General features: G+C 39.9%; 1 protein-coding gene across 3 annotated transcripts; it reads right to left on the bottom strand.

The window, feature by feature from the left end:
- Positions 1 to 1,697: 1,697 nt before the first annotated feature.
- On the bottom strand, positions 1,698 to 26,657 carry NCOA5 (nuclear receptor coactivator 5). 3 transcript variants are annotated; one of them, XM_075277377.1, is made up of 10 exons: positions 26,470 to 26,657; positions 20,739 to 20,922; positions 19,984 to 20,091; positions 13,595 to 13,661; positions 10,890 to 11,276; positions 7,652 to 7,737; positions 4,814 to 4,940; positions 4,536 to 4,735; positions 2,528 to 2,845; positions 1,698 to 2,415 (listed from the first exon to the last, which is right to left on the bottom strand). In XM_075277377.1, the coding sequence occupies exons 2-10, from the start codon at positions 20,899 to 20,901 to the stop codon at positions 1,775 to 1,777; spliced, it is 2,097 nt and encodes a 698-aa protein (XP_075133478.1). In that variant the 5' UTR covers positions 20,902 to 20,922; positions 26,470 to 26,657; the 3' UTR covers positions 1,698 to 1,774. The 3 variants fall into 3 exon arrangements, with proteins under 3 accessions (XP_075133478.1, XP_075133479.1, XP_075133481.1); XM_075277378.1 differs by lacking the exon at positions 20,739 to 20,922; XM_075277380.1 differs by lacking the exons at positions 19,984 to 20,091; positions 20,739 to 20,922.
- Positions 26,658 to 26,911: the final 254 nt, after the last annotated feature.

Below are 26,911 nucleotides of genomic sequence, written 5' to 3'. Positions count from 1 at the left end.
AAAAAAAAATACAGGCCGGGCTTTAGATTGCCAGTGCAACAGCTAGTATCAGACATGTTAGGGTTTTGTACAGAGGAGCATTTTACGAAGAGGCCAGGATTTACTTCTAAACCTGCTAATACTTCGTATTCATTTGTATCTCTCAGAGTTGGAACGACGTGCACATTCTTGCTTCTATGCAGACATATCAGGGACCTTTGAGAATATAAAATATTTTGGTAATAATTCTATCAAGATAAAAAATAAAAAAAAATGAAAAAAAGAAAAAAGAAAAAAAGTTTGAAGACCTAGAAAATCCTTTGCCACTGGTAGACTGGAGTAAGCGGAGTAATTGCTTTTGCTTATATGGGGCTGAGCAGTAAGTCTTATTCTAAAATCTTCCAGTACTATGTTGCTAACTGGCATGTTCTAATATTCGGGTGGGAGGTAATAAAAGTTCAATGCTAAATGTGGCAGCTTAAGCGATTTTAATGATCGAGTTGCACTACAAGCATCAGACTATATGGCTGACACCATGACATTGGGAAAAAGATTCCAAAATGCGTTGATTCTCCTATTACTTTAACTCACTTTGTGCAATATACATAAATATATATATATATACTTATACATATTTAAATGTGTTTTGGAAAGTTCTACCACCAATGTGATCTTAAAAAACAAACCCTAAACTGCACTCTATGTTTTGTGTGACTCCCGGTTACCTATGAAGTGTGCTAATCCCTTAGATGGCTAGTAAATTAATAAAATGCTTTAATTTATTTTGGTTTATTACTACAGATATAGATTGAAAATCAGTGTACAGATATTACTGTTCCGAACCAAATGAATCACTGCTATAGACTGGCTGCTTTTGTTTATGTATCTTGCGGGAACAGTTTCATGTTTTGTGTAGTTCTTTACAGTGTGGTTCTCTTTGTGGTTGAATGCTATCTTACTTACTCATACAGCTTTAATGTGCCGATTTCATTTTGTTTTGAGACTGTCAGCACAAAATGCAATAAACCTAATTTTATTACACCCTTTGGATCTGGTGTTAAAACGGCTATTAAAAGGACCATTTGATGGGAGTTAAGATTTTCCGAGTAAATGACCTATCCTTGAGGACTGGTCATTCGTATCGGATGTATAAAGCTGTCCTCAGCAGACACTATACGGAGAAGCAGGATAGCTCTGTTCTCAGTGTAGTGGCCATGCTGAGTTACTGCAGCTCTAGTTCATTGGTATAAGAATTGAGCTGCAGTAACCCAGCAGAGAACAGAGCTATCAATTTCCAGCGCTGTTTTCTGTAGAGCAGTTCCCAGCCGATTTGATGGTGTATCTTTGGTATAAGTCATCACTATCATTTGCCCAATAGTCCCCATCAACAGAAAAGTCTAAAATATTATATTTCAAGGAAAGAGTCAAAACAATTTTCTTTTTGTAATAACTTTTTACTTAAAAAGTTCTTTCCAACAAGGTACAATTTGATAAAACAACATACAGGGAAATGCAAAGAGTCTTCACAAAACCATTTCACCAATGCAAAATTATTGGTGACTTACATGATGTGGAAAAACAGAAATTTTCAGTATACTTCTGAAAATAAAAGCTGGTGACGCTAACCACTGCGTCGTTACGTTTTTTTTAATTTTTTTTATTAACTGGCTTTATTTGTAAAACAGAACAAAAACGGGAAATTGTACAACTCGTTTAATTTCTTTTTTTAATAAATCCACTAGTAGGTTATTACTAGAAGTTAACAACACGAGATCTGTAAGACCTGGAGCAATATTTAGTAGTGGCGGGGATATGAACCCATTGAAGGCTGTTGTGGGGGTCCGCTGCGAACTGTTTGACCTGCCGTCTGACTTACCAAGTGTGAAAGTGGCCCACTCTGGATCAATGTGTCCAGAGCTTTCTGCACACTAGGGTTGTCAAAGTTTATGCCTGCTGATGCCCCTGGTCGCTGGTTTGGTACATTACTGGCAGCCTGAGGACGAAGTTGACCATACATATTCTGCACTTGAGGAGATGGACCAGGTCGGGATGCCGCATTCCTTACAGTGTCACCTTGTGTCATGGAGTTAGGATGCTGGTTTACTATGGGCTGAGACCTCTGTCCTGATGGACCAAGAGATGGAACATCAATTTGGGCTGCTGCCCTTTGCACAGAGGGCATATTTCCATAGTTCTGGCCCGGGGCTGTTGTTGCTCCTGAACTGGAAGGATTGGCATTAACAGAAGAAGAAGCAGACGTTCCACTATTGAACAGACTGAGAATTTTTGCCTGCAGCTCAGAGTTGTTTGGAGTTTGGGCTGCTGGAGCACCAGAAGTTAACTGCGATGTCATTTGCAATGTCTGGTTGCTCGTATGGGTCGAAGAGGCTTCAAGCGAAGGTCCTGAACTTGCGCCCAACGGTCTTGACAGTTGTGCTACGAGAAGAAAAAGACGGCACAAGCATGTCAAATGTAAATCAAAGTAAAAATAGAAAAAATTGAGAAGAAAACATTCAAACGTATCCATTTCATGGGGACAATTACTTACTTGATAACGGGTCGCTAGTCAGAGACAGCATTCTTTCTTTACGATCACGTAAATAGAGTATAACTTTATCTATTTCCTCAGGAGTAACATATCTATTATCTGCAAGCAAATTAAGCAGGGTCATAATCCCAGGGGGTGGAGGAGCTCTTACTCCTTCATCCAAGGCTAAAGTACGTTCTCTTAAAAAGGCATCTGTAGACATTTTGGCTGCCTGTCTTGCAACATCTTCACGGTCTTTGTCGCGCTTCTCTACCTTATACCGTTCAAAACTTCTTGCCACAAGAACCATGGCATCTGCAAGTGGCATGTTCCGATGCTCTGTAATGATAGTGATAGTTCTGGTCTGGAAATCATTCCAAGTTTAAAATCTACTCAAGACACACACATACAAAATCAACAAATACCCAAAACTAAAGGCAAACAAACACACAAAAACAAAAAACAGAAGCACAAAGTATAGAATTCCTCTAATTTACAGTTTTGAAGGCTGAGGCCGTGGTTTTTTTGTTGCAGATTTTGCTGTGGTTTAGCAGGATTTATCAGAGGGGAGAAAAAAAAATATTAATATATATATATATATATATATATATATATATATATATATATATATATATATATGTCAATCATGAATTTCTAAAAATCATTTATGGATTCCCACATGCTCCATATTGATCTCACGTAGGATATATGTTAAACAGCTTCAGCATTTTTTCTTTCCATGTGTATAAGGTATGTGTGTCCAAGAAGGAGTAACACTTTTTTGGGGAAATTTAGATGACTTGTAACCTACAGTATTAGGAATTTTTTTCAGTTGCCCCAAGGCTTGTGGGTGAAATCTAGATGCTATTACATCACCCATAGTAAACACATAAGGGACATCTGCTCCCCATTCTCTGTCTGTCACTTCCAGACATTATAGAGAGCAATACAGAGAAATACTAATGCTAGGTTCACACCTGCGTTCTCCTGTCCGTTCTGTGGTTTCCGTCTTCTGCATGCCAGAAGACGGAAACCACAGACCGGGTCTGGCCGTGAGCGGCGGGTGAGCGTTTTATGCTCTCCGCCGCGAAACCGGATTTTTTTTATCCGGATACAGAGTACTGCATGTCCGACTCTGTCCGGATTATAAAACCCGGTTTCGCGGCGGAGAGCCTAAAACGCTCACCGCCGCACATCTCTCTCACCCATTCAAATGAATGGGTGAGAGAGACTCCTGCAGGTTTCCGTATCCTGCCTCTGTTTTATGCAGGAAACGGAAACCTGAAGTACGGAGTTCACAACGCTGATGTGAACGAGCCGTAAGCAGTACAGATGTGAATAATGCATACGAGATCATAAAGAAAATATATTGTTTAAGTGTATCAGATCTCTTTCCTCTGTCTGCATGTGTCTCTCTCAGCCGCTCCTTCCCTCTACATAGACTTTTAAGCTGCAGTCTATCTTGGGAGACACAGACGGATTCAGCAGAGATGAAGCTGGGATCTGGATTTATGTAACGTTTGTTGAAAAGCTCAGACTCAATTAAAGGAGAAAATAATTGAGCTTTGGCTCAAGAAAAATAAATTTCTGTCCGTTGGCTCAAAATAGGGTAAAACAAAAGAACTGATACCTCACAGATCCTCTGCCCGTCTCTATTTCTTGGTCTCATTTCTGCACAGAGAGGGAACACCTATCCAGTTATGCTCGGGCACAGGATGGTTACCACTGCATTCATCTGAGCAGAAATTTCATGTGTAATAAGACTGAACCAGGAAACTGAGAACAAGTGGGGCCTGGAACTGTCCCACGGTTTTTATGATACACTCGTAATATCCACGGGCAGGTATGAAACTATTTCAGGGAAAAAAAATAAATCAGCCAAGTGCGGTGCAGGTCAGAAGCCCGATCAAATCTCCACTATAAACATAAAACTGTCCACTCACGCAAGTCAGAAGTTAGAACAATAGTAAATTCAATCTACTCCTATATAAAATAAAAGAGCTTGGTTTTATAGGATCCATATCATTACCTTGAGGCGTTCCAAATAAAATATTCACAGTGCAAGAGCGATGAGTCTGGTGTTGCTGAGTTATTACTATAGCAAAAGGTGTGCCCCCTCTAGTCACGTCATCCAAGACCTGAGATAAAGATACCTCTGTATTCAAAAATATCAAATCCACCAACATGCCCAGGTCACGGACCTTTCGTCCCACTGACTCTGCATATTCCCTGCAAAATAAAAATACTTTAGTAGTTAGTTTGATTGAATTTTCAGCAAAATGCTGCACATACTGTATGCCTTCTTACTTTGACTGCTTATTTGCAACAACAACTGAACAGTCCACATGGCGATCCAGATCCAATTTTCTTTGAAGCTCATCAAAGTACTGCCTATACAGTTCCTCTCGCCGACGCTCTTCACGCTTGTATCGGTCTACAAAGATAGAACTCGAAAGTTACACAAATGTACGTTACACATAACAAGAGGCACAGCTCAGATTAAAGGAATGTTCCCATTTTAGGATACTAGACTATCTCAGAAGGTTATGCCATAAATTGGGCTCTCACAAGTAAAACCCAATCTATCTGGAGAACAGTGCCCCATTCACAATCCTACATGAACAGAAAGGGGCCGTGCATGCACGAGTATCTCCATTCACTTGTAGGGGAGTTTAAACAAAACAAAAAAATAAATAGAGTTAGGTTGCCTGGGAGTACTCTTTTACCCAAAATCTATTCCTACATAAAACAGTATTATTAGCATTTCTACCCAAAATACTAATTTTCTTGCTTTTATTTTAATTTAAAAAAATAAATATCGTGAACAGTAGTTATGAGATGTTTATTACATTAATATTATACACACATATACAGAATTAAAGGGATCCTATCTTTCAAACCCTTTTTTTTTTTTCTAACATGTCGGAATAGCCTTAAGAAAAGCTATTCTCCTACCTTTCGTTGTCTTCTCCACGCCGCCGTTCACCTAAAATCTGCTTTTTGTCGGTATATAAAAGGAGTTCTTTCGTGTGACTGGTGGCGGCCCCAATGCTGCGAGAGAACTGTCCAGCGCCGCCTCCATCTCAGTCTGGAACGAGTTCTTCACCGCCACTTCTTCCAGCGGTGTCTTCTAACTTCTAGGCCTTGGGCAAGCCAACTGCGCATAGTATTGTAAGTGGCCATTTTCTCGTGGCCAGCGGGCATGCGCATTCAGCTTGTCCTAGGCCTAGAAGTTAGAAGAAACCGCCGGAAGAAGACGCGGTGTAGACCTCTTCCAGAATAAGATGGAGGCAGCGCTGGAGAGTTCTCTCACAGCATTGGGGACGCCCTAAGTGCTGTTTGAGCGCTGGAGCCCACCCAAAATAACTCATTTACATGCAGACAAAAAAAAAAAAAAAAAAAAAAAAAAAAAAGGGATTTTAGGCGAACGGTGGCGCGGAGAAGACAACGAAAGGTAGGAGACAAATAGCCTTTCTTAAGGCTATTCCGACGTGTTAGAAAAAAAAGGGTTTGAAAGATAGAATCCCTTTAAGACCTTTTTTTCATTCTATTATGGGCAGTAATCTTGTCTGTAAGCATTCAGGAGTTGGAGTTTACAGTAGCCACAAAGACCATAGGAACCTGTAAACTGAACAGATTAATGGACTTCTACAAGAGAGTGTTATGGGCAAGTTCTGAGCCCCATACAGGGATGGTGGAGGAGGTGAGTTCACATAATGTCAAATGTGGAGCCTAAGAAACGGAAAAGATTTATCCATGTTATTTATAAGTTTTCTTTTTTCCTTTTCTATTTTAGGTCATTTGCAGGTGATTAGAAACATTTTATACCATGGTAAACTCACTTTAACCCCTAGACCCTGCATCACTTTATCTGATGCCTGTAACTGCAGTCAAGTAAAAGTCAAAGACCTGTGATTTACAACTGCTCATGTAGAAGTGATAAGGGAAGCTTTTAGGATTATCAACAAAATTTAACCCTTTATAGTGATCATAGTATTGAAACAGTCTTTCCACCCCATTGGTGCCAGCAGGACTTGATCAGAAGAACTACAAAGTCTAATTTTAATATGCTTATATGCAATTGTATATATAAAACCTATTTTCTTTTAGGCAAAATTTACGTTTTTTTTCACATTTTATAACATTTTTCCATTTCTAGCGGAAAAAAAAAATTAAACTCTTAAATGATGCTACTTATTTTAAGCCTTATTTGTCCTGAAAACAAACAAAAAAACGGTAAAAATATTTGAAATACGCATAGCCATGAAAAAGATATTACTTTGTAAAGCAATGCATGCCAAAGTGCTAAATTTGGCCTGAGCATTGGGGCATCAATGACGCTTAATCCTGAAAGGGTTAAGAGGATAAAACAACTGTTTCTGACTTTTTGCTAAAGTGACAACACAAAATTTGCTCCCACCAACTAGATTTTTGGTATCAATAATAAATAGAAAACTTATTAGAGGTTGCTGAATGGTTAACCAACCATTTCTTTCATCACTTGTGTGTCTTATTACATCAGGGACAAACAATGAGGTCAAATATTAGGAACTGGCTAAATATCTAAACCAGTGAGGTGCCTCGGAAACCCAATAGGGGGCTGTGCTACTCTGGTTGGGACGAAGACTATATTGCTATCTGCGTCCTTTGGACATTTTTTATATTTCGGTAAAAGTTATTTGGTAGGAATACCCAGACAATTTTTTTTTTTGTTTACCAGGTGTGCCCTGGGTCTGAAAAGGTGGGAAACACTAAACAAAGATTGTAGATCCAGCTACTGATAATGAAGCCATGTGTTCATGACCCTGTGAAAAACAGGCTGAAAAAAAATGGAGACAAATTTCACAGTCCTCTCATATACTCAAGTCTATGACTGACTGAAAAACAGCCAGAAAAAGGATATGTCTATTTTTTATGATGGGTCACATTCACAGATTGTTATATACGAAACGGAGAGGCAAATATCTCCATAGACTGGCCATAGTGTTAAAAACTGTCAAGTGCCATGTGATTAAAGAGTAATATGAGTAAGAGATAGGCTAGCAATACAAACATGTGGACTGTATTTTATTCTCAGTTGATCATTTATGAAGGACAAATGGCTTTATGAAATCGCAACTGGAGTACAAGATAAAAAATACACACCTTCTGGGTGCCTATCCAGGGAATCTTTGTAACGGTCAACGTACTCCTCTCGCTTCCGGTAATAATCATCAAATGAATCATCAGATCTAAAAATAAATAAATAAATAAATAAATAAATGAAATAAAATAAAATAGGGGGAAAAATGTAGTCTATGCATTATGAAAAACAGCCTCCTGGCGTTGGCATTAAAAGGCATGTGTGAACACACGAGGCACTTGAGTATTTAGAGTTGTCCTGGAGGAGGGTAAATGTGCCTTGGTTCTGTTTTTTGCTTTAAACGTATTCATATAAATTCTGTTAGATTTAAATTTCTATTAGATGCGGTGTATGTGGCACCGGTAGAGCAAACCCTGATCTGTGAAATGGATCCTTACTAAGAGCAGGTTCACACCTGCGCCCAGTCTCTGCTTTGTGGGTTTCCGTCTTCTGCCGACAGGAGACGGAAACCCCTGAGCGTTTTTGTGGCCTCCACGGCGAAAGGTTTTTCTTCCTTCTAACTGGGCACAACTTCCTGCATGACCGACTTTGTGTCTGGTTTAAAAAAAAAAAACAAAAAAAAAACAAACCAAAAACTGTTTCGCAACAGAGACCAGAAGAATGAATGGGCTTAAAAAGAGACGGCTGGTTTCCATCTTCTGTCCAGTTTCTCGGGCAGAAGACAAAAACCTGAAAGCGGAGACCAGGCGCAGGTGTGAACCCGCCTTAAGAATGAAGCCGCTAAAGACATAAGAAACAAATTGGTTGCATTTCAATATTCGGTTTAATAGACTAATGCTCACAAATATTAGAAAATATTATACATTGCAAAAACTATGACTATATTTTAGCCACAATGTAAAAGTTTTTAGTAAATGTGCTATGTAAATATAAACTGTAAGAGAAGATACAAAATCATGTGGTTTTATTGGAATATCTACCTATGGCACAAAGTTGAGGAGAATTCATTAAATGTCTCTAAAATTTGCTTCCTCAAATATCAAGGACATGGTGAACAATTTTTTTATGCATAATTTGTGTAGATTATACTTTAAGAGGTTCATGCCAGCGTCAGGGTGGAGTGATTTTTCATACTAGAAATTAGATTTTTTGAGACAATTTTGCAACATCATGCAAGACAAGCCTATTTTAAGTTCTAGACACCACCTTCAGGAACTAAAATGTGCATCGATGAAAGTATTCGGACACCTACAGGACTTAAAGAAATCCCATTCTAAAGATTCTGGAATGAGTCTGTGGGGCATTTTGTCCATTCATGTATGGGACCAGTCAATTCTTCCATGCCAAACTCCCCAAACCATGTCTTAAAGAGGACCTTTCACCACTTTTGGGCACATGCAGTGTTATATACTGCCAGAAAGCCGACAGTGCGCTGAGTTCAGCGCACTGTCGGCTTTCCCGATCTGTGCTCGGTGTACAGAGCTTACGGTGCCGGTACCGTAGTGCTCTATGGTCAGAAGGGCGTTTCTGACCATTAGCCAGAGACGTCCTTCTGCCTCGCGGCGCCAATCACACTGTGCTGTGGAGCGGGGAGGAACTTCCCCCTCCCTCTCCTGATAATACTCGTCTATGGACGAGCGCTGTGAGCAGAGGGAGGGGGCGTTCCTCCCGGCTCCACAGCACAGCGCGATAGGCGCCGCGAGGCAGGACGTCTCTGGCTAATGGTCAGAAACGCCCTTCTGACCATAGAGCACTACGGTACCGGCACCGTAAGCTCTGTACACCGGGCACAGATCGGGAAAGCCGACAGTGCGCTGAACTCAGCGCACTGTCGGCTTTCTGGCAGTATGTAACACTGCATGTGCCCAAAAGTGGTGAAAGGTCCTTTTTAAGGACTATGCTGTGTGTACTGGGACAAAAGCCTTCACAAAACTGTTCCAACAAATCTGGAAGAATTGAATTATCCAAAATGTCTTCACTAGAACTAAGGGGCCAAAGACAACCCATTAAAACTAATCCCTCCTTAACAAAACAAAACTTTACATTCGGCACAACGCAGTCAGGTGGGTAATGTTCTCCTGACTTGTCCAGCATATAGAGAAGGCACTGCACTTTGTAGGACTCCAACTAATGCTTGGTGCTGTAAGGTTTGGATGCAGTTGTTCCGTCATTGAAACCCATACCACAAAGCACTTGGTGGTGCACAGTTTGTGCGATAATGGCAATGCCAGAGTAGAACTGGAACTCTACACATACAGAGTTGGCAAGGCATTGGTGACTTTTTGCACTTCAACACTCAATGGGCTCCCCTTGTGTAACTTTACACAGTCTGTCTGCACTTCATGGAAGACTTGCTGTTGGACCTAAATGCTTCCAACTTTTAGTAAAGTAATATCTAGGAGGGAAAAAAAAAGTTACTAACTGACTTGTTATACTGGCAACATTGAAAAGCATGCTGGAATTCAGCGTTGTCCTGCAGAGAATCCACTATTCTGTAATGTTGCAGGTGCTGGATTCTTCAGTTACAAAAATAAGCAAACATGACGGAAGATGGCTTCCATCATGTTTTTTACATTATTGTCAATGGGAGTGAACACAGTGCCTGTTATCTGTGACAATTTAATGTCCGTTGCTGGTAACATATGATGGAGACAGCAACGGACATTTACAACGGTAGTGTGAAGGACACATCTATTGGCTAAAACAAACAAACATTCTGCAGCTAAATTCGACCCAACAAATTTTAAGTATGTTTACTTTGCCCATTTTTAGCAACTTTAGACTGTTTGGGCTCCATAAGACAAGAACATTAAATGCTAAAGCAGTTTCAAAGATCCTGCACAGAACAACCTAGATTTAATTGAGGTCCACGAGATTGGACTTGAGGTCTATGGTGTAAAGGTAAGTTCACACAGGTTTTTTGGACCAGAACCTGATTTCAATGGGAGCCATCTTTTTGTAAGCGCGATAACCCTGTTTAGCTGTCTATATACCAGATTTAAAAAAAAAATAAAATACTATTTTGTTTTTTTACATGTTGCAAAGTCACTACAATAATAGGGTGGTAAAGGAAGGGTAAAAACATCTCAGGACAAAAGTGATAAACCTGTAGCTCTGCCAAATTTATCAAACATTACGTGACATTTGGTACATAAATTTGGAGTAGATTGCACCATAACACATGCCAGCAAAACAGACTGTAGAAATAACAGTCAGGATAAATTAACTCCTATGTGTTTAAATATTTCATTAAATTCATCATTTAGTCAAATAAAATAAAAAAAGTAAATCATCTCATACCTGTATGGATTTCTTGCGTCACGAACATCTCTATAGCGGTCATACAATGAATCCCGAAGATCTCTTGTATCACGGGTTTCACGGAGGCGAACATCTCTTGAATCCCTTGGATCTTTTGAATCACGGGGATCTCTATAGTCTCTAGAGTCACGGGCATCTCGTAGATCTCTGACATCCCTTGAACTATGGCCATCCCTCAAGTCTCCATCACGAGAATCTCTCAAGTCTTTAAGGTCTCTAACGTCCCTTGATTCCCGTACATCACGCGAGTCCCTAAGGGATCGTGAATCTCTTTCTCTTGGCTCTCTATTGTCTCTCCTGGGGCTGGAGCGAAGAGGAGATCGGTCTCGTCTCGGCTCCTGACTGTCACCAAATCCATACAAATCTCTGGAGCGCCAAAAACAAGCTATTAGTTTCAGTTGAGAAAAATACAAAAAGTTGCAGTAACTAAATTCTTTTAATGGATCCTAAGCCCAAAAGTAGACAAGAAAACAAAAATAAATAAATAAATAAATAAATAAATAAAAAGGGCTGCCATACATGAGATAGAATTACACTGGTCTGGGTCTGAATAAATTTGTCCTATGAAATACTCCAGTAAATGAGATAATGACTAATATAGAACTTCAAAGAAATATGACTTTGGGATCTATCGCATTATTAAAGGGAATCTTTCATGGTTTGGGGCACAGGCAGTTCTATATACTGCTGGAAGGCAGACAGTGCACTGTCGATTTTCCCGCTCTGTGCCCCGGGTAAAGAGCGATCGGTGCCGGTACTGTAGCTCTTTACAGTCAGAAGGGCGTTCCTGACGGTCTGTCAGGAATGTCCTTCTCCACAGCAGCGCCAATAGTGCTGTACTGTGAGAGTGGGGAGGAACGTCCCCTCCCTCTGCTTGTCCATAGACGAGTATTATCAGGAGGGGAGGGGGCATTCCTCCCCACTCACACTGTACAGTGCGATAGGCGCTGCTGTGAAGAAGGACGTTCCTGACAGACTGTCAGGAACGTCCTGCTGACTGTGAAGAGCTACGGTACCGGGACCGAAAGCTCTTTACCCGGGGCACAGATGGGGAAAGCCGACAATGCGCTGAATTCAGTGCACTGTCGGCTTTCCAGCAGTATATAGAACTGCCTGTGCCCCAAACCATGAAAAGTCCTCTTTAACAGTTCTCGTTCCTTTTTCATTTTCTGTGTCACTGAATTCACAAAACAAACCATATTAGAGTAGTTTTAGCACCATCCTCTCCTCTAAAAGGCCTAAAGAAAAAAAAAAACAAAAAACAAAACTTAATTCAGGAAAATATCTTCCTGAAGGCTGTGCGATTTTCCAAAAAATAAAATAGATCTTTCTTTTTTTTCTCCCAAATTATGAGTAATTTTTGATTTTAATATTAATTTTCTTGCTTTTGATCAAATAAACTAAAAACAGTGTGCTGACGCGGTTAGAAAGAGTCAAAACATTTGATGTAGGCTTTACCTTACTACTATTAACTATAAAGGGGGGGGGGGGGGAACCCAAAAACAAACTGTCACACATTACAGCAGGACTACCAGATCTCACAAGTCTCATAAAATAAATATAATTGTACTTCTTTGAAATAGTGAATGAATTAAGTTAAACGGGATGTCTTATGAACATAATCATATTTACATTTGTAGACAAGTTAAACAGTTGTGAATATAAAATTACAATTGTTGGTTTCTTATTTTTTTTTTTAAATTTTTGACCAACTAGCTTAGTGGTGACAGACAAATAGTCAACCTTAGAAAGTTCCTGAATTCATGGTTGTATTCACTTGCTACCTACCTAGACAAAATTGTCAGAACTATGATGGTTAGAAAAAAAAATCTTTAAAAGTGTTTAAAAGGTATATATATAAAAAAAAAAAAAAAAAAAAAGTCATTCGAACATAAAATTGTTAACGTTTATTCCACCCCCTCAGAAGCAGCGCTGATTTTAATAATATCTGTAACGTGGAAGAATGCATCACTTGCTGGAACTGCAAATTTTGAACATTTAGGTTGGTTTATTTTTTAGAAACTAATTTTTTTTAATTGCAAGACAAATGCAAAGAAGTTTTTTTCCCCCCTCACCACCATTTAAAACCCATTTCAGGGTCAAGTTGCTGCGGAACTTTTGAAAACTAAGCCAAATTTAGAGGATATCAGTCTCCATCAAATGTATAAAAGTTGATCCTCAATGAACGTCATTCAGAGCAAGACGACAACGCTCCCTAACAAAGAATCTGTAAAATTAAATGGTTTATTCTGCTTTATTTTTTTTTTTTAAGATAATTAAAAGATCTCAGAAAGGGAAATTGGTAACAGTTTGGTGGATTTGAATTAAAGAAGGCAGATTTTAATTTTAAAGAAATCTGTTATTAAACCAAGGGGGGGGGGGGGGGGGAGTAAAAAAAATAAAGACAGACACACAAGACCAAATATTGAGTATTATTTTAAATGTGAGTTTTTGGACTGTTTTAAGTGCCTTTGCCGAGTAAAGCTTTATAAAAACGTATTACGGTGAGAACGCAAAGAGATATTCCAAAGCTGTGCCGTATTCTTAGTGATACTGGCAAATGGTTGGTGCATTGCAAAAGTAGGAAGACGTCCAGCTACGTAACCGTAAAAATGACGGCGAAGAAAGACCGATCCACGAATTCCAACCAACAGAAGACCAAGTTTGGCTCTCAAGTACTTTACCTTCGAGATGGGCTTGACCTGGACGGAGGCTTATACATATTTCTTCTTTCCGCTGCCTTGTTTACATCTGAAAAGCACAATCAACCCATCTGTTCAATAACTAGAAAGTAGTCACAAAAACCAACACAATTCTAGAAAGAAATAAACTGCCACCATAAAATGTATTGAACGGATATTTATTAGGCGTTCTCATAGCATTACCTGAAGTACTATACAGAATATTTCATGTTTCACTGCCTCAAATTACAAAATTGAAAAAGTTCCAGTCAACTCTATAATTTTTTTATTGATTTTTTTTTTTTTTTTTTTATAAAAGTCTTCAGAGTGAGAAACCATACCGTATATATGGGAAATCTGTACGATGAAAAAAAAAAAAGAAAAAAAAAAAGAGAAAGCGGTCTTGCCTTTTTAATGTAGAGGTAATTCTGCTTTGTAGTAAGCAGCGAAATCCAAATAGAATTTTCAAGTGAAGCTTAATTTCCTGTTTGTTAGCTGCAGACTGTTCATTTTGTAAACTTTTAAGAAATTTAATAGTTTACAATAGGATGTCCTTTAATGGTAAAATGCGCCTATAGCGAAGAATAAGCAAAAGTGATCAATGACAAACTTCAATCTGCATGGCAGGGAAGAGCATGTACAACATAGCATGCTGTATTTCCCCCAAGATTGGCACAAAATGTGAGACCAAGACACAAAAAACCTTGCGGGTGATGCGGTTGCTGGCAACTTCAGTAGAGCTATAATCTTTATGTTTTATTGAATTTAGTAAGCATGTAGACCAACCAACACTGGATATACACGTTTCCACAAACTAATTTATCTGTCTTAGTACGTTCCACTCCACCCCACGAATAAAACAAAAAAGAAAAAACAAAACCTCAATTTTTTAATTTGACAAATCTGTGCATTTCAAAAGAAATTCTACAAGCAAATATTTTATAATATCATGGGTTAAATTTGGAGAAATTAGAAATCGCGCGCAAACAGAGAGTTTGGTCAATGGAATTACATTTTGATTTATTTTTGTTTCGTTGCTTTTCTGCTAACCAAGATATGTGGCCATCATGTCTGGTGATGACAACTGTGGGTCCAGCGTTTTTCCTCTTTATATTCCATCGCCCTTATTGAATGCGGGATGCCATAAACTAACACATATGGGTAAATTCACACACGAAAAAGTATTAGATCATCGTCACAGTTATGAGCAGTGTAATACTGTAGCAAGGCAATTGCAATGCATTTCAAGCAGAGGGCAATCATGTTAAGAAGCAAAAACAAAACAAAACAAAAAAAAAAAAAAACCCACAATACCTACAGCATCTTTCTCAAACCCCCCCCCCCCACCACCACCAATTGATCCATGTACAAACGTCCAGTAATGACATACTATGTTGACACATGACTACTATATAGATCACATGTGGAGACTGAAACCAGAGTAACAAACACTAGATGGTGACCAGGGAAGCTTGGGTCCAAGAGTTGCAGAAAATTATTACTATGCATTCTAATTTTCAGTTTTTGTAATCTGCTGTGGCAAAAAAATACACAATGCACATATATAGATTGTAACCTCGATTAACACATAGGCTACTTTTTATCCTGGTAAATAACGTCACTACATGACCGTTAAGCACGAATTTAGATACACACTACATTTGAGGACCTTATCACAGGCCCTTAAGCCATCCCATAGGATCACGCTATGAGGTGGGCGGAGCTAGACACTAATTAGGGGGCGGAGCTAAACAGGGAGCCAGACCGTGTAAAAGCTGAAGAAAATGGAGTCTCATAGAAGATCAGGAGACTGTACAACATACAGGCTGTATCTGGACAAGAGGAGCACATTGGCTGTACAGTTTCAGTGTGAATACGATGGGGAATCTGTTGTTCTGCCTCGGATGGGGGAGAACTGTTGCACATTTCACCAACATTCGTTCAGCCGTGTCGAACACAGAAGCTGCTCAGACACTCTCACACAACACAAGTCCTGTATTCAAAATTAGCACATGTAGCAGAGCTGAGGCAGTGCGCTAGTGCGTAACACAGGGGCATGTGGTCTTCGAACTGTGCTGGGGGAGGGGGGGGGGCGGCAGCGAACTGTGTCAAGTTTCACCGGCAGCTGTTCAGCCGTATCTAACACAGACGCAGCTAGGACACTCAGACAAGACAACTCCTGTGATCCAAATTGCCCGATGTAGTCGAGCTGAGGCAGCACGGTACCACAGCTTGCTCTGCTCTCCATACGGATGTGCATACAGCTGGGGCTGCTGTGCATATGCTCAGATGTAGCAGAGCCGAAACATGGACGCAGGCGGGTCACCACCAACCACATTTGGCTAATTATAAAGCGGCTCATCACCAACAACCCGCAGACTAAGTCGTGGGCAGAAGCTAGTAGACAATATATTAGGCAGGATGCTGAAAAGCACTAAGATATATCTGACTGCGGTCACTAGTTGTCCTAAAAAGAACTGTATGAAGGCACATGACCTCCCTATCCCCAAGGCTACCACTCAAAAATGATTTGTCAGAGTATGTTTTAATGCAATGCACCGAACGTGGCCTAGTAGTTTGAACAGAGGTGCAGTCAATAGCAATATGCTTCAAGTTTAATATATTGTAAGTGTACCTGCTGTTATTCAGAAACAAGTGATACATGTACCGGCACAGAAAGAATGAACAGATTTGTTATTTATACTTAAAGCAAACTAAACAGGCTACAGGTAAATCAGAATAGAAAACATTTATAGGCAGCTAAATATAACCCAACCTTTAGAAAAGACTTAATGGAAGAGTTCAACAGTAAATCAATAATATAACATGTACAATGACATCAGGAGTGCTGGCGAGCAAGGGTCAATGGTTTGCTTATGATAGTCTTCCAACCAGGCAACTTTTAGTAAATTATGCTTCAGAGCATGAAAACTGTGCCCAATGACACAGAGGGCCACAGACACCCGTGAGCATGCCATGCTCACCAGATGCTGAAACATACTCAGAGACTCATCTCTCGGGTAAGTTATAACTTTGTTCGCTTACGGTTGCCAAAATAGCCGGGCATATGCATAGGTTTTGGATCCTAACCACAAATTGGTTATGCAGCTTATTTAGTTACACCCAAAACAGCTAACGCTGGGTTCACACCAGCGTCCGCTCTACGTTTTCAGGTTTCCATCTTTTGCCGGCAGACGACGGAAACCTGGCAGACCGTGTCCAGCCGTGAGCATTTTGTGCTCTCCGCGTCGAAACCGTGTTTTTTTTAAACCAGTCACAAAGTCCTGCATGTGCAACTTTGTGTCCGGTTAAAAAAAAAACCAAACAAACAAAAAACACGTTTCGCATCGGAGAGCAGAAAAGGCTCACTGGCGCTCAAGGCCAGACACTTTTCAAACCCATTCAAACGAATGGGTTTGAAAAATGACTGCAGGTTTCCGTTTCCTACCCAGTTTCGGGCAGGAAACGGAAACCTGCAAAACAGAGACCCCAGGCGCAGATGTGAACAAACCCTAATTAGGTGAAGGGTAACCTTTCAGATGATCAGATTTGCATTATATGTAATGCCTTACAGCAGACCTGCTGGCGTATCTAAGACTAGGCTACAATAGACGGAAAGAAGTTTGGTGATCTAGAGAGTTATATTGTTTACAGCAGAATGTAAGGCTATTTCCAGTTCCAGGGAGAGTGGAGGGGTGAGCAGGTGCAGAAGATTGGAAAAGAAAGACAGAGAAGATATCTAGCACAATCAAAACACTCACATCAGTACTTCTGTATATATGTCCTGCAAGTTAAGGGGCTGTACCTGAGTGAAAGAATTACGGAAGTTTCTTTCTCTACTTACTGCATGCATTTTATGGCAGCAGGTCTCCACCCACCAATCAGAACTACAAATTACAAATATAGTATGCATTAGAGCAAACTGCAGAATATTTCTGATCATATGACTGTGTGTGAACACATGAAGTGTGACACTATAACTGCTTCTCCTGAAAAGTCAAATGAAACACCATGAATGTTGTAAGAGAAAAAGGAAGAATGGGGTAGCACAGCTGATTAGTGGTTAACACTGTTGCCTCGAGGCACTGGAGTCCTAAATGGAATGTGACCAACAACAACATCCGCATGGAGTTTGTATGTTCTTCCTATGATTTTAATAGGGATAGTAAAAGATGGAATCTAGAAAAGTTCTTCGGAATACGTAAGTGTTGTATAAATGGGAGAAATGAAAGTAAACCCTGGCAGGAATCATAGGTCAGGGAGAACAGATTAACCTATCCAGTCAGGGTGATTGTCAGCCCTCTCTTTATCGGTGTGTATACTATCAATGTGGGTGGGCAGGTTAATGAGGACTCTTACCATCTCTCCTAGGAGGACTATCAGGACTTACATTTTTTTTTTTCTTATTAAATCCCTTCCGAGAGCAATAACTTTTTCATTTCAACATTGAGATATGAGCGCTTGTCTCTTACGAGTTGTATACATGTATTTTTTTATGCAACCATCTGGGGATACAAATAATGTACTGAAAAGTGTAAACATCAATGTCACTTTTGAGCCTTGATTTTATGGTGTTTGCCATGCTGTATAGACATGTATTGGTCAGATTGATTATAGCAATACAATTTTTTTCTCTTTTGCATGATTAAAACATCCGCCATAAATTTTATTTTGTAATTTTTAATTTATGGAGCTGCAAGATTTTTTTTTTTTTTTTTGTAAAACGTGATGTTTTCATTGGCAACATTTTAGAATACGTACATATTTGATCCAGCAATTGGGTGTTTTTATTTATTTTTAAACCGCATTCACCATGCAGGTTAATTAAAATAAATTGACAGTTCAGGAAGAATTATGTATATTTTTGACAATGTAGCATTTTTTTAAATTTTGTCCCACCAGAGGGCAAGCCTATTAAATTCAGCTGTTGTGTAATAAAGGCTGCAGACCGTCAACATGCAATGCCGACATCCCACCAGCAACCTACAATTGAGTAAAGGACCACTAACTCATGAAGCAACAGATTATAAAATATTAAAAGGCCCTGTATGTATAAAAAAAAAAAAGTGAGTGTATATGTGCCAACATATACACTATATGGACAAAATTTAGGACACCTATAGGGCCTTTTATAAAATCCCAGTCTAAACCCATAGGAACAAATATGGACTTGCCCCAGCACTTTGCTGCTAAAACAGCTTCCACTCTTCAAGGCTGACTTTTCAAAAGATTTCAGAGTGCAACTGTGAGGATTGTTGCCCATTCATCCAGAAGAAAATTTGAGTGGCCAATGATATCAGATGAAAGGTTCTAGCTTGCAATCTCCGTTCTAATTCGAGGAGGTTGAAGTCAGGGCTCTGTGCAGGTCAATCAAGTCCTTCCACACCAAACTCCACCAACCATGCATTTATGGACCTTGTTGTCAGGTGGAACAGAAAACGGCCTTCCTCAGACTGTTCCTACAAAGTTGGAGGAATTCAATTGTACAAAATGTCTTGGTATGCTGAAGTATTCAAATTTTCCTTCACTGGAACAAAGGGGCCAATTCCTGAAAAACAACCCTATTGTATTATTCCTCTTCCACCAAACTTTACTGTGAAAACCATAACGTTCTTCAAACTCTGACTTGTTGGCATCGGCGAAACCCAGGCTAATTCATCAGGATGCTAGATAGCAAAGCGCGATTCCTCTCTCCATAGAACATATTTCCATGCTCCAGAGTCCAGCAACGACATCAAACTTTACACCACTCTGATGTGTGGGATTGTGCTTGGTGATGGAAGGTTTGCACACAGTTGCTTGGCTATGGAAACCCATGTAATGAAGCTCTCGCTGGGGGCACATTTTTTTGCACTAATGGTAATGCCAAAGGAGAGTTAAAGCTCTGCACTTTTGGAGTCAACAGAGCATTGGCAACATCGATACACCATGTGCCTCAGCGCTCACTGACCACCTTCTGTGATTTTACATGGTCTACCACTTTGAGGCAGAGTCTACCGCTTTTTATAATACCACTTACAGTTGAACATGGAATAGCTAAGTGTGAGGATATTCCAAGAATTGACTTTTGGCAGCTGTGTTATCCTATTACAGTACCGTGCAGAAATTCAGTGGCCTCTTTAGAACAAGTCCATACTTTCACAAATGTTTGCACTGCAAGGGGCTGGATTTTATACAACTGAAAGAAGAAGGGTGTCACAATGCTTTTCTCCATATAGTGTATTTTGTCTTTTCATAATCGTGTATAGGCTATGAACATATTGCACAAATTTACATAAAAAAATTATATATATATGTAAATATATACATATATATATATATATATATATATATATATGTGTATGTATGTATGTATATGGTTCTAAAGTCTTATCAGCTACAGATTGCCTTACCTAATCTATTCCCTTTATACACGCGGCCTCTTTCACCCTCGATAGCAGCATCAGCATCTTCTTTCCGTTCATACTGGACAAAGCCATAGCGGTGGAACATGGAGTGTGCTGGAAAATGAACAACTGTTACAGCAAAATGGAAGAAAAAGCCCCATCCAAATTGCCTTGAGGTGTACACAAGAACGTTTTTAAAAGGTAAGTAAATCCAAGATGTTTCAGTAATTGGAAGACATTTTCACTTCAGATAAAGAGGGGGAAAAAAATCCCAAAACTTTGTCCGACAGTTTATAGACAAATAAAACCAAATATAAAAACGATTCAGTCATGTGATCCTTCGTAGCACTGAACTAGTGACGAGACTTAATTTTATTTAACTCTTTCAAGAATATTTATACAAACACAACTGCACTCGTATAGTACATAATACGTCACGTTATCGGTCACATGGCCAGTTTATAGATCATTCTCATTCAAGTTATGCTCAGATATGATACCAAGCACAGACGCTATACAAATGTACGGTGCCGTGTTTGGTAAGTAGTGAAGAGGCCACGGCGTTCGAAGGACTCTTCAACCTTTCCTACTGATCTTCAGTTTGATGACTTATCTTAATTACAGGCCATCAATTATTAAGTCTGGAAAACCCCTTTATGACTTTCATGCACTTTTACAGCCTGGAGTTTAAAGTCACCATTCCATATACCAGGCGCTTGGTTACAATTACAATCAATGAAATCGCATAAAGCAATACTAACCTCGAATTTTTCCATATTTGGAAAACAGGTCTTCCATATCTGCGAGGCTCATAATGTCTGTAGGTAAATTGCCAACAAAAATTCTTCTGTCTAAATCTTTGGGATCATCACTGTCTGTTCGGTTCCTGGTAGGACTAGTACTCTTGTTCCTTCGACGAGACATATTTGACAAATCCCAATGGAACTTCACAAGAAAAAAAAATGGCCACGCATTTTAAAATATATTTCCGGTAGCATGATGACAATACAGTGGTTAACTTTTTTTTAATTTTTTTTTATTTTACTTCAGTTGTACATGGTTTAGAACAGTAATGGTTATGTTTAAGCTAACAATGTTCAATACAAGACTACAGAAGAGAGAAAAAAAAAAAAGACTGCCTAAGTGCTAGAAAATACAATTATTTTTTTTTTTTTTGTAAAACAATTTATTATACAGGTTTAAATGAACAATATATGTATGTATAATATAGTTTATGAATATGTCAATCTCATTTCCTATGGATATCCATAGAAAGGTATCCGCAAGCAGCTAAATTCTGTGCGTATTGGCTACCCGGCTCCTCGGTAATGATCCTCGAAAAACCCTGTAATATATAAGCCTGAATAAGACCTCAATGTATTTCAGGAACTGAACTGTCCATTAGCTGAATTACACCAACTGGAAAAATGAGACGCCACAACCAAAAAGAAACGGTTCCGCTGATGACTTTCCTTAAAAAAAAAAAAAAAAAGCACCGCAACAATTCCCATATGTAAAAGGTTTAACCCAGAAGAAAAACGGTTGGAGGAAAATAAAACATTCTATCTCCAGAGGTTTAGATAGCTTTTGAAAACATATAAAATTGTTCTTCTGAATGGAGATCTCCTCTGACCGCAGCTCATAAAGTGAAAACTTTTCCTGTTTTAGGCAAGTTGGTTTATGCCTTAAAAGGTTTTTACCATCCTCTGGACCAACAAGGGGAAAGCATTTGTAAAATTTCACCATACCTCTCCTTTATTAACGGTCTCTTTTAGTTGACCATGATGTTTTTTTTTTTGTTTTTTTTTAATTGTAATAATTATTTAAGAGGAAAAGTCAGCCATTTTCCAGTAGGTTGAAATGTCTGAGATGTGTCCAATTTTTGGGTGCAGACGGAGTCAGAAAAAAGATGCTGACTCTTATTTTTAATTATAGTATTATTATTTAATTAGATGCAAAGTTTGTTTTTTATGAATTTTAGTCGGAAGCTTATTCTCAGGTTAGTTATATAAACTGTAATTCGAGTCATGTGGTGTATACCATCTTGTGTGATATACACTTTACCATTAGCCCCTACGTGGCAACTCCAATCACGATAGAGACAACAGAGGGGCTGTAGCTATTGACACAGTTGCCCAGTCACATAGGAGTGGGCATTGGAATCTGGTAACCTGGACCTGAGAGCCTTATTGGGTTGTGAATTTTATTTTCCAAGATGTATGAATTACACAACTAATTTATTATATATTTATTAGATTAGATGCATGTTTTCGGGTTTGTTTCGGTTTGTGTTCTTCCGGGGATGACGTTTTACCCTTGATTATTTTCAATTATTTATCAATTGAGGCATAAAAAGAATGTTGCAAAGCAGATATGAGTTTTTAAACTGATATGCAAAGAAATTTTGATTTCTTCAATACTTGCTCCTTGTTGCAAATTCAGTCAAGCCAATGGTTGGTGTAGAACGTTGAGTAACATTTCAGGATAGACGTATCAGACTTATAGATGCGCCTAACTCATCAAACGTAAACTAGACAAATTTGGCGCAAATTATGTCACCGCAGATTTCAGCAAAACTGATTTCAAAAGATTCCCTAAGGAAAAGTCTCTTCCTTTATCTTGCATCCAAAGGTTATGAACCTATCTTTCCGTCTGAAACCCTTTTTATTTTAAAGAATGTACATTTTGTAAAGTTTTTACAGTTTGCCGAGTGCTGGATATACCTTCTTCTATCAAGAAGATTCTCCAGTCAAACATAAATGTTCCAGGATAATTTGAAGGCTTTTTATTTGTTCCTTCTTCTAGTGTGGTATAAAAAAAAAAAAAAAAAAAAAAAAAAAAAAAAAGAAGGATTCGATCTCTTAAAAGCTAAAGATGTTAGGCCAAGATCACTTTAAAAGTCTACAGCTCCCAAAGAATTTGTAAATAAAGGGGTTTTCTGAGACTGATATACTGCTGACCTATCCTTAGGTCATCGCTCACCAAGCACAACGCTGTACATTGTATAGTGGTTGTCCTTGGTAATGAAGCTTAGTCCTGGCATATTTATCTCACAAATACCACATTAAAAAAACACAATATAACATTAGAGCAAATATACCGTACATTTTTTTTTGGATGCACAATAAATGCAAGAAATAAACACAATAGATGGAAGTCAATGAAATTATTCCTAAAGTTATATTCAAATCATAGACCATAATGAAATACCAACAGAAATACATATGGGCTTCCCACTTCTCACGCTCCCCCTATAGGACAAACCTTCATCAGGAAGCAGCAGCTTCAAAATAAGCTTCTTATGGCTTGGTTGTTTCCAAAATAATAGGTTCTGTATGGCATTATCACCCATAGCCTATCGGAGCCAAATGCACACAAAGCTCTGCAGCACAAACGTTTCTCCAACTTTCTAATCCTCAATTGCACACAGTTGTCCACAGCGATGCATATTCCTTTGGCCGAGCAGCCACGTCATCCTATGGCTCTAAAGCTGAAGCCATTAGACACGGCAGTCAAGAGATGTGACCTCACCACTATTGTTTTGAGCGCGTTATTGGAGAGCAGAATACTAATGGTTTCTTTTCAACAGGAACACATTCCTACATTCAAAGAGGTTGTCTAAAAGTTGGAAATTTCCTGAAAATTGCAAAATCTTACAAATTTTTATCTTGTAAACATTTGTAAATATTTATTTAAAATACGCTAGACTACTGGCATAGCCTGCACCTAAAAACTGGCATACATGCCTTGAACCTTGTTTATTATGTGTTTTAGACACCTTTTATGACTTGTCTGATGATAGGGCGAAGTTTATTAGGGAATGGATGTGGCTTATTGGCAAGGGGGTATTGCCAGGAACATAACATTGTGTAAAAAAAAAAAATGCAACAAAAATTTCCTGTAAATTTTTTGGAATAATTTAGACTGGACACTCTTAAACTGTGTTAGATTTATGAAAGTGTCTAATGGTAAATATAAAATTTGGTGCAGTTTGAGAATGAGTTTGCAGTCTTAGGCTCAATTCACATCTGTGTACAGGTTTCCGTTCGGGGCGTTGCCCCCCGCCCCCTTGAACAGAAACCTATCTGCATAAAAAAAAAACAACGCAGTTACCTAAGGAAACCCGTGGACCCCATAGATTATGACTGGGTCCATGTGGTTTCCACACAAAAAATACAGAGAGAAAAGTGCTGTTTGCAGGACTTTTCACTTTGCGCATTTCATGTAGATAGGGGAACGGAACGGCAGATGTGAATCGAACCTTAGTCAGGATTAGTAAATCCGTCCCATTGTATCCCTCTGCCAAGACTCATCACGCCTAAAGTTGTGGCCATATTGATTGCCCCATTCATAGCAAACTGCAGTGATGGCTCTGCAATGATGAAATATCCTGTTAAGCTGGTCTTACACGACCGTAGTTTAAGACCGCAAATGGTCCACAATTGAGGGTTTTCAATTGCGGACACATTATATTCAATGCGGCCTCTTGCACCACCGGATATTTTATCCGTGGTGTGCCGGGCCGCAACCGAGGTCCGCACTTTATAGGACATGTCCGTAATGGCCGTAATTCACGGCACTGCACGGACTCGCCCATAGAACTCTATGGGCGAGTGCGGCATTTTACGGGCATCTGCGGAGTCTATGTTGCTGATCAGCAACTTGCGTGTAAGACCAGCCTTAGATGAAGCCACCATGTTATCTCATCACCTATTAAAACTGGTGATAAGAAAAAGTGAAGCATTTGTCTATAGCAACCAACTAGGCGGCTGCTTTTAAAGGGCCTTTGAAAAGTAAAAGGTTGGTATTGCCACATACTCCAATTTCCTACTTCACTAGATTGGAAAAGTCTTCAGCCAACGGCAGGTTCACACTACTGTTGGAAGTCTGTTATGACTTGGTGCGTTAAAAAAATAACTAGAAAACTAAAAATGGACTGTACACAGACTAACGCCTGGTTCACATCTGTGTTCGGTATTCCGTTTGGGGAGTCCACTTGGGGAGTCCACTTGCGCCCCCCCCCCCCCACGAACGGAATACCAAACGCATTGAAAGGCAAATAGCAAAGAAACTACACAGGCCCCACAGACTATACTGGGGTCCTTGTGTTTTCCGCATGAAAAACACATGGATCCCATTATACTCTATGGGGACTGTGTGGTTTCTTTGCTAACTGCTTTTTAAATGTGTTCGGTATTCCATTCAGGGGGTCCCCAAGTGGACTTCCAGAACGCAGATGTGAACCAGGCCTAACAAATGTGGCAGTTCTGCTTTCTCAGCATGCACAACAAACGATATTGAGAACCTAGCTCACCTAACCTAACCCTAGATTGGAGTTGGGGTTCCACCGTGCTACTTCGGGAGATATGGTTTTCTCCTTTTGATATTAGTGCTGTAAAAAAAAAAAAAAAAAAAAAAAAGACCTTTCTCCATAATATATATATTATCCCACTGTATACTGAGGTAGCACAAATATATATACAAAAATATCCCTCTGCACACAGAAGTAGTGACTACCGCCATAGCAGCAGAGGCAGCTGCCATTAGGGGCCCCATGACAGCCGCTACCGCTGCGGTTTTTTATTTTTTCTTAATAGGCAGTTACCGGCTGGAGTAAAACGGGCCCTATTTACTTACCGATCCTGGCAGGGCTGGGATCAGTAAGTGACACCGCGGGCCCCACAAACACTATCATTATACTCTGGGGTCTTTTCAGATAATGATCGGAGGCCCGGGAGAGGTAAGAAACATAAAAAACACTGTTACTTACCTCTCCACGATCCGGGCAGGCTTCAGGCCTAGTCGTCTGACGTCTCATGACCCCGGCCTGCGTCCCTGGTCATGTGACGTCTGACGTCAATGAAGATGGACTACAGCGGAGGCCGACAGCGTAGGAGCCGGGAGATAGGTGAGCAACAGAGTATTTTATGTTTTTCGCCCCCTGGGTCTCCGATTATTATACTCTGGGGTCTGAAAAGACCCCAGAGTATAATAATTGTTTATGGGTGTCCACAGTGGGGCACAATACTGTGCGCAGGGGCCACTATGGGGCACAATACTGTGCGCAGGGGCCACTATGGGTATATATGTATATATTATTATGTGTCACCCCCCCCCCCACACACAAATCCATACAAACACGCTATACAGAGTAGTAATAGAGCAGCAGCAGTCCCTACCAGACCTTAAAGGGGCCAAGAGGGTCCCCCTGACACAAAGTGAGGAAGGGCCATATTGCAGACTGTGTATGAACACACAACCTCTCCAGTGACTGTCTATGTCCTACCAGCACACAGAGCTCCCTCAGCTTTACACCCCACTATACATAACATGTGCAGCACTTCCGGAAACCCGGATACACAACATCCTGTAGCATCACACGGGCCCACACTGTGCGCGCTATGACGCTTATACAACATATATACCTCAATATACACACACGCTTATTACTAGTGCTCCGCCCGCACCGCAAACGTAAAACATGGCGCTCACCTATTCCCAGAGCCGTCCTTCTTTCCTCGGCACGACTATCCGTTCCCAAACACAAAGCCTCCGACCGTCCCTCAGCTACTTACACGCCGTTTCTCTTTACGACAATTACCGCCTACCTTCTCGGCCTCAGAATAAGCGAGCTGTGATAGGCCGTGACGTCACGCACCCGACCAACCTTCCGTCGCCATCTTGTCTTCGAACGGAGCTTGTCAGATAATGGCTGGTGATGACGTAAAATATAGAAGCGACGAATTCAGCCGTAATTCTGACTGGACAGCTCCGTTACACGTTATTATTTTAGGACACTCGCGGTGTTTTGGTTGTGGTGTCGTCGTGTTGGTTTTGTTTTTCTCAGAGGTAGACAGGCGGGCTGAGGTCGCTTTTGTGACAGACCCGCACTTTGTGTGGTAATTTAGTTTTCCTGAGGTAAAATGCCATTACA

Source organism: Leptodactylus fuscus, chromosome 6 (genome assembly GCF_031893055.1).
Source record: "Leptodactylus fuscus isolate aLepFus1 chromosome 6, aLepFus1.hap2, whole genome shotgun sequence".
NCBI lineage: Eukaryota > Metazoa > Chordata > Amphibia > Anura > Leptodactylidae > Leptodactylus > Leptodactylus fuscus.
Note: the sequence above shows the minus strand (reverse complement) of the source record. Positions and strands in the feature narration are given on the sequence as shown.

Excerpts from the sequence above, each read along its gene's own strand:
- NCOA5 (XM_075277377.1), bottom strand. The coding sequence starts at position 20,901 with ATGTCTCGTCGAAGGAACAAGAGTACTAGTCCTACCAGGAACCGAACA. Across the intron at positions 7,738-10,889 it reads GACGCAAGAAATCCATACAG|ATCTGATGATTCATTTGATG; the intron begins GTATGAGATGAT and ends ATTTATTTTTAG. Across the intron at positions 2,846-4,535 it reads TTTATTTGGAACGCCTCAAG|AGCATCGGAACATGCCACTT; the intron begins GTAATGATATGG and ends CTATCATTACAG.